The sequence below is a fragment of the Corapipo altera genome, unplaced genomic scaffold (assembly GCF_003945725.1).
Source record: "Corapipo altera isolate COAL_440 unplaced genomic scaffold, ASM394572v1 61167, whole genome shotgun sequence".
Taxonomy (NCBI): Eukaryota; Metazoa; Chordata; class Aves; order Passeriformes; family Pipridae; genus Corapipo; species Corapipo altera.
This window is the reverse complement of record NW_020884949.1, coordinates 1,512,405-1,519,656: the sequence shown is the minus strand read 5'-3', so window position 1 is coordinate 1,519,656 and position 7,252 is coordinate 1,512,405. Positions and strand designations below refer to the sequence as shown.

The following is a 7,252-nucleotide window of genomic DNA, read 5'->3' as shown; positions in this document are numbered from 1 at the left end:
AGTGATAGTTATATTGTCCTTTGTAACAACCATGGACTTTGCCCACTTTGACTTTCCTCCTCCTTTCCTCCCTTTCTCCCTCTGCCACTATTCTTCAGAGTTATATTTTAGGCTTGCTGTGGTTTTCACTGAGCTTACGACCGACCTACCTTTCTAATGAGTTCAGCAAAAAACAAACCAAGACTTGAAACTACTTTTCAAAGCAATATATATAAAATAAAATGTGTGGAATCAGAAAAATGTACATATGAGATAGTCTACATTTTTACTCCAGACACTTTACTAACATCAGGTCCTATGTTCACTTTTATATATGCTCTATCCCTGCAACAGTGAGAAAATAGAAAAAAACCAACTACTCCTTTCTCCACTAAAATCATCCAGACAAGGCTTTTGAACCATTGCTACATTCCTGATGTTTGATTTACACACAGTACACATGCACTACATTATACATATCTCAGAAGTGATCCTGTCATTACACATTGGCAGCTGATAATTTAACTCTTGACTGGCAAAGCAAATCTTGATTGCCCAAAATAAATCTAATACATTACTTGGAGATTAAGAAATACATTACAGCTGGGCTGAGCATCCTTTAAATGTAAGCATGTGATTTTTAAGCTACAGCATGTATGCATATAATACCTACATATATATATCTATCTATATATTCATATATATATATAAGTATATAGCACATATATATATGTGTGTATTCCTTATATGCACCATAATTTCCAAGACAGTTACAAATTTCCACATGCATTAAACTATCTAAAAACATAGAACTAGGCAATCTAATAAGTGGAATTTTCTTAAATAATATTTGAACAATAAACAGCAAGAGTAATACTGCAAAGTACTGCTCTATTCTCATGTATATCTACAATAAAATTCTAGGAACAGTTGTCTCCCAAAACATCCCCCAATAAATGTAAATTAAAAAAAAGGTAACACACAGTGTCCTAAATCTGTATAATCATTGTCAGTTAAAAAAAAAAAAAAAAAAAAGAAAAGAGAAAAATGACATCCCCACTCAGAGTTGCATATTTACATTCTTCAAACTGTAGCGGTGAAAAATAATTCTATTAAGTGCAGGACATTCCTAGTGTTGCAGTAGTGACATTTTTAATAAGTTCTTCATGAAAACATTTCTTTTTGTCTTAATAGTGATGCATTCCATGACTACGTGAAAATTCTATTATCCCCTTCACTTGCAGCCAGTGGTTGAGTCTGGATTGAAAAGCTCCTTGTATAATGGAGGAAACAGTGTGTTCACTATGTCTGGATGAGATTGCTTAAATACTTGTAGTTTCTCTCCGTGCAAGTTGCAAAGTGCAGTAATTGTTGGTATCTTGGCTATTAACTGTGAGACATTAAAAAAAAAAAAGGGAGAGGGAAGAATCAAATTTTGTATAAATTACAGTTTCCAAAATGAACTGTTAGCATCTTGCTGAGTAACTGAATGCAATATTCTAAGCCTCATCAAAAGTACCCATCCAAAAGACAAGACATTTTTCTTACCATAAAAGCCTAAAAGCAATTGTCCCAGAAGTTTTAGCCAAGTGCCAAAAATACATTTAGAAGGAGGGTTATTTTTTTAAGGCAGTCTCATTCTTAATAGGGTATCAATTAAAAAGATTAGTATTTTGAACAAAAAATGGAGTAAGAAGAAATAGAGACAAGCATCAAACAAGCCTATCTCCTCCTAAGTATTGCAAGCACACAGTGCGCTACTTTTATCTTACATTAATGTGGTAGTACATGTAGAAACGGCTACAAAAAGAAAAGAGTCATGATCAAGGAGTGTTCGGCTTTTTGTTTTAACAACTTACCTTTGTCAGTGTCTCCTCATCAAGGTGGTTCTTCTGGATCACATGTTGAAGTGCAAAGTAAATCTTTTCCTGAAGCTTCTGGACCTTCCTTGGCTCTATTAACCAGGCTCGATCTGAGAAAAAGGAAAACAAGAGGTAAAGAATGCACAGATGTAGGGCATGCTCACGGTGCACACAGTGTGCCACGCTGGCAAGCATTCACAGCAATTGTAATTCCCACGAGGAAGGACTGCATGGTAATGAAGACATGGTTTCAGAGGCAAAGTGTCTCAACACATCAAAGGATCACCTGAGTGTTTAACTAACATATACAAAACATACAGGAACGTAATGTTGGCTCTGCATCTCTTTATTTAAAACAGGATGTTAGGTATAAAGATGGGAATAGAAATGAAACATGGCCCAACCATTTTATTATTCTCTGTTGGTACAATCAATGTTCTTCTAACTTTATGCTGGCAAGGTGATAAACACGTATGTTGTCTCAGTGTCTTAATACACAAACAATAAACATTGATCAAAACAGTTCTTTGAAAATAAGAGAATACAATTATTTAAATAAAATATATCTCATTATTTACTAGGTTAAAATTTTGAGACCAAATATATTCTACATAAAAAAATGGCTTCCTTCAAAAGAATTTCTTTAATAATTCAAAAAAATTATGAGTTGTTGAAATGCCTTGAAGTGCAAATTTCTCATTGTTTAAAAATATTCTCCTTTTAAACAACACAAAATAGAAGATTATTTGGGAGAATAACAGTTACAGATACAGATGTTTAAAACCCATATGGCTTCTATTGAACTCAAAGCCCAAGTGCAGGAGGTTGTCCTTAATATTTATATTTTCACAAGTCATAACTTCTGGAAAAAACACAAAGAAAGAGAAGTAGCAGACCACAAGGTAGTCCAAAATGATTAATACAGTGTGTTTGCAGCACCACTGAACTTTCTGTTTTCCCATGCTACAGACTTGTTTCTTCCTCCCTTAATTCAGACCAATTATTGGGTATAGATTTTAGCTTTCAAATAGGAAATAAGAAAATTTATTTTATCACAAGGTATGAATCTTCATGTGCAAATTGAAAAGTACAGGAAAAAGTCCTTTCACTTTTATAGCTCTTTTACACACAATCCCCATCACTAAAATAACCCATAGAAATTATATAAGTCAACTGCTTCAATGAGCACAGATGCCACACAGACTGGAGCCAAGCAGCATTTCATCACAGGAGGAAAACAATTCTGTCGTTTGTCTGGCTCTCTGTGGAGAGGGGTGTATGAAAAGTATTCACTGTCAAGTACTATGAAAAGAGACAAAATTCAACCTCAGCTACCTAACAGATGATCAGGAAAAGAAAATAATCTTTATGCAAAACTTAGAGAATCATGCTGCAGCCAATGGATCCTGTGCTATCAGAGGCCACAGAAACAGAATTAGCTGAGAGCACGTGCACCGTCTACACAATAAGCACACAGTAATATTTAGACTTCATAGGTTAGGTGCCAAAATTTATGCTATTGAAAAAACATGTCTTTCAACAGCATTAAATTAATGCCTATTGTGGCAATCTAGAGCTAAAAAGACTTGTCGTAGAGGCCTATCCTTAAAGTATTTACCTTTCAAAAAAATAAGCTTAAAAATAGACTGAAACAGTTAGAGAATAGGTTTAATCTCTCGCCTGTCATGAAGCATGTTGTATATTGCACAAGAGTTCTTAAATTCATGACAAGAGCTAGGTAAAACTTTTATAATGAATGTTAAGTTTGTCTCCCAAAATGTGGTTTCTACCACCTGAAATGTAATTTCTACCATCTGGAAATTTGGCTGAAATTTCCCAAGTAACTCTAACTATATTCACAATAGTTCAGGAAAAAGTCAATAGATGAGTGACTATTCATAAAAGAAGCAGCACTTCAGCTACATACTTTTCCTTTTAAGTGTTGAACTTGTGTATCTTTAAGGAGTGCACAGCCCACTACATTAGATAATAGTGTAGGAAAGAAAATGTAGAAAGCTTATAACACCTGCTTTTTCAAAAACTAAAATGGAACGAAGGAACATGGCAAGTCAGAATTTCAGGAGAGGGATTGGCATATGGGGGCAGCCAGGTTAGTATCTTACCACCTTGCTCTGGTAAGTTTGCAAGTAGATATGCCTCTGCAACTTTTATGGACTCTTATATTGTTTTAATTTCTGAAATCAGAAATCAAGGTAAAGAATCACCTTCAAGCAGCGTGGTTACATATCCCAAAGTGGAAAATCTGGATTTGTGCTCTGAATTAGGTGGAAAATGGGTCTGACACTGGGCTTTGCAACCTTAGCAAATCTATAGTGGATGTTCTTAGGTCCCTTACTCACTATAGAACCACTCTGTTCTCTGTAAACTGCCCAAACACTAAGATCAAGGGCACAATAATCACCTTTCAGGGTGATGACTTCTGTAGAAAATATGACTACTTCCCATAAGGAAACTTTGTAAGCTTGTATACTTGTAAGCTTGTGATATTTCCATGATGAAAGTCTTTATTGTGAAGAAACCAGAGCATCTAGTGTGGAAGGAAATGTTTATATCTCTATTGTTTACTGTTATCATTTTTATAAGAAAAGAAATGGCAAATTTCAATGTCAGTTCAATCTGGACTCTTTTCCCTTTCTTCCCACTATCAGTCCAAATTTTCTGTCTTTTTATGGACAAGAGATTGCTTTCACTCATGTACATGCTGCTGTAGTCCACCACTTCTTTCTTACTGTGTGTTTTATGACTGAAGTTACACATGTTCACTGACTACAGAAATAAGCAGTCTGCATGAATAAAGGACTTTTGCTTCTTTTTTTAAAAAGGAATAGGACATACCACACGTATCCTCTTGCTTGCAAACTAGAGGGTCATACGTAGAACTACAGAAATTAATCAGAATTTTTATGTCCACTTGATGTTTTCCAGGAGCAAGCACATCTCTCTGTTACCCTCACAGCTTTGGTCTTTTCAGACTGAGGGAGGGCTGATAAGCAGGGACCCACAAGGACACTGCAAGTCTACTTTCCCAGAGGAAGTCAGGACCTCTGGGGGATAGTGACAGGCAATTCTCATGCCTGCACATAGTTGGGACACTTTTAAGGTGGAAATGGTCATTGTTTTATCTCTGCAATATGCTGGCCCAACACCATGAAGAGCCACCAGCTCAACTATTTCACCTCTGAGCAGATGATGGTAAAAACTCCTCAAAGTCAAACTAAAAAGGAGAAGAGTCCTTTCAGTAGGTGTCATTAATGATGAGAATGAACGTGTTGACACCATCTGTGCTAGTCTAATTCTGACTAACATAATCTATACCACAGATGCGCAAAAGGGCAAAGTGACCTAGAGGAAGTCTTTAGCAGAAAAAGCTGGAAAAATAATTCATGATGTTATAGGTAATAAATCTGAGAGGGGAATTTTTCTTCCCCCTGCCCCCCACTGTAAGAAAGACGGAGGCTGAATAAAAAAAAAGGGTCTGGGCAGGCCGCATTCCTAACTGATGGCCCACCAGAGGCTGGGGGAAGAGGGGAGATGTTTTGGGAGGAGGTGGCTGGCTCTGCTTGGAGGGGAGGGAGCAGGCTGTGGAGTTCTCTCTCAGGGACGGAGACAGGCTCTGTGTCCAGGTACTTTTGCAGAAAAGGCCTGGAAGCCGGTCCTTCTGGTTTTCGTCCTCGTGAGGCCTGACCAGTGGCCCCGATCGGCTTGCATGCTGCCTCGTGACTCCAGCCGGGACCTACTGGCTTTTCATCGGAGAGTTGCATGCCCACGGGAGAAAAGGGAGGAGCCTTGAGACACTGTCATCTGAGATAACAGTGAGTCCCATGGGGGTGAACTGCTTTCCTTTCCCCTTTCTTCCACTGCAGGAAGGACCCCCCATTTTCTTTTCGGCTCCTCCCGCGACCCAAGACCAACCCCCAGACCCCTCCCTGTGTGGTGACCGCCAGAGCCCAACAGCGCCCCCTGCAGGCCAACCCAGAGAACTGCAGGTTCTGCACCTCCAGTGACCCAACAGCGCCCCCTGCAGGCCACGATTAGAACTGCGCTGAAGGACAGAGAAGTATTCGGACTTTTTCTTTGGTTTGAAGGTAACTTTTGGGTACAGGACTATTGTCTAGTTGTTTTATGTTCTGTTACTGTTCTTGCCAACATACATATATCTTTTAATAAAGGGTTGTTATTTCTTCTGCTTTTCCACACTTCCTCAATTAAAGCCCCTTAATTTTGAATTTACAATTGCTGAGAGAGAGAAGTTTGGTCTATCTCATAACTCATCCTCTTTAGCAAACATTCCAGTCTCTTCAAACTGAGACACATGGTGAGGTTTTTTGTAAGGCCTTTCAAGAGGTTACCCTTGGAGGAAACTGGGTGTCTACATTCCCTCAAGTATACTTAAAAATCCCACACTAAACCATGAGCTTCTCTGCTACATCCACCTTCTGAGTCAACTTAATCACAAAAGTCTTTTCTGTGGTCAGCCAGCCATCACTCACTTAAATGCATGCTTGTCTGTGCAGAATTATAATATGAAGACATAAAGAGAGCATGTTGCACCTCTAATCACATCATCTCACCTGGAATTTAATTCAGACAGGACCCCATATAGATTTTAACTGCTCATGTTCTTATTCCCACAGAAAAAGCCCATCATAGTTATGGACCATATAACCTGCTCGGGGCTGTGAGGTTCGTGTTCCCTGAGAAAGTCAGGAGGAACATGTACCTCCTCGAGTACCATGTTTCTCTGTATGTGGTCTGGAAGAACGTCAGCCTGCACTGCTTTTGCACACAGTCCTGCTCCATGTCTGTTACCCCACACTATGGATTTACTTCCAATATGTGTAATTCCTGATGGTTTACCAATGAGACAGTGAGGTGTATTTGGGGTAATTCAGGTATTCTTCCACTACTTAATACATTGCTCAACATTGCTTAATACAGCTTAAATACATATTTAAGTAGGTAGAAATAGAGGTGGGCAAAGAGGAAAAAAACCAGTGTGGTGTTCAAAATGAAAAATTACCTGGTGATATCAGAACAGCAGATGAAAACAAGGCAATCTCCTCCTCAGTCAGCTGTAAGGAACACAAATTCTTTGCAAAGTCAAATGCTTCATTTACCAGATCATCAGAGCCTGTAGAACAAAGAGGACAAAATCAATGCTAGAAATTAGCTCTTTAACCTGTCATGAAAAAGGATTGTTTTTGTGACAAAAAAAGTGTGAGTGAATGTCTGCCTTTCATTAACTATTAAAATTCCACCAAACCTGAAAATGTCACTAAAACATACATTGAAGCAAAAAAATTATCAAGAATTAGGGGCAAGTACAAAAATTGCAAAGACATCTTAGAAGACAGCACTATTTTCCCAATGTGGAAAGAATTACTATTTCT

General features: G+C 38.1%; 1 protein-coding gene across 2 annotated transcripts in view; it reads right to left on the bottom strand.

Annotated features, from left to right (window-relative positions):
• Window positions 1-244: 244 nt before the first annotated feature.
• RORB (RAR related orphan receptor B) overlaps window positions 245-7,252 on the bottom strand; it is a 145,003-nt gene continuing 137,995 nt past the window's right edge. For both annotated transcript variants that reach the window (XM_027662887.1, XM_027662888.1), the window contains exons 8-10: window positions 6,883-6,993; window positions 1,839-1,951; window positions 245-1,369 (exon numbers count right to left, since the gene is read on the bottom strand). In XM_027662887.1, the coding sequence (XP_027518688.1) occupies window positions 1,214-1,369; window positions 1,839-1,951; window positions 6,883-6,993 (380 nt within the window). In that variant the 3' untranslated portion in view covers window positions 245-1,213. The remainder of the gene's footprint in view (window positions 1,370-1,838; window positions 1,952-6,882; window positions 6,994-7,252) is intronic.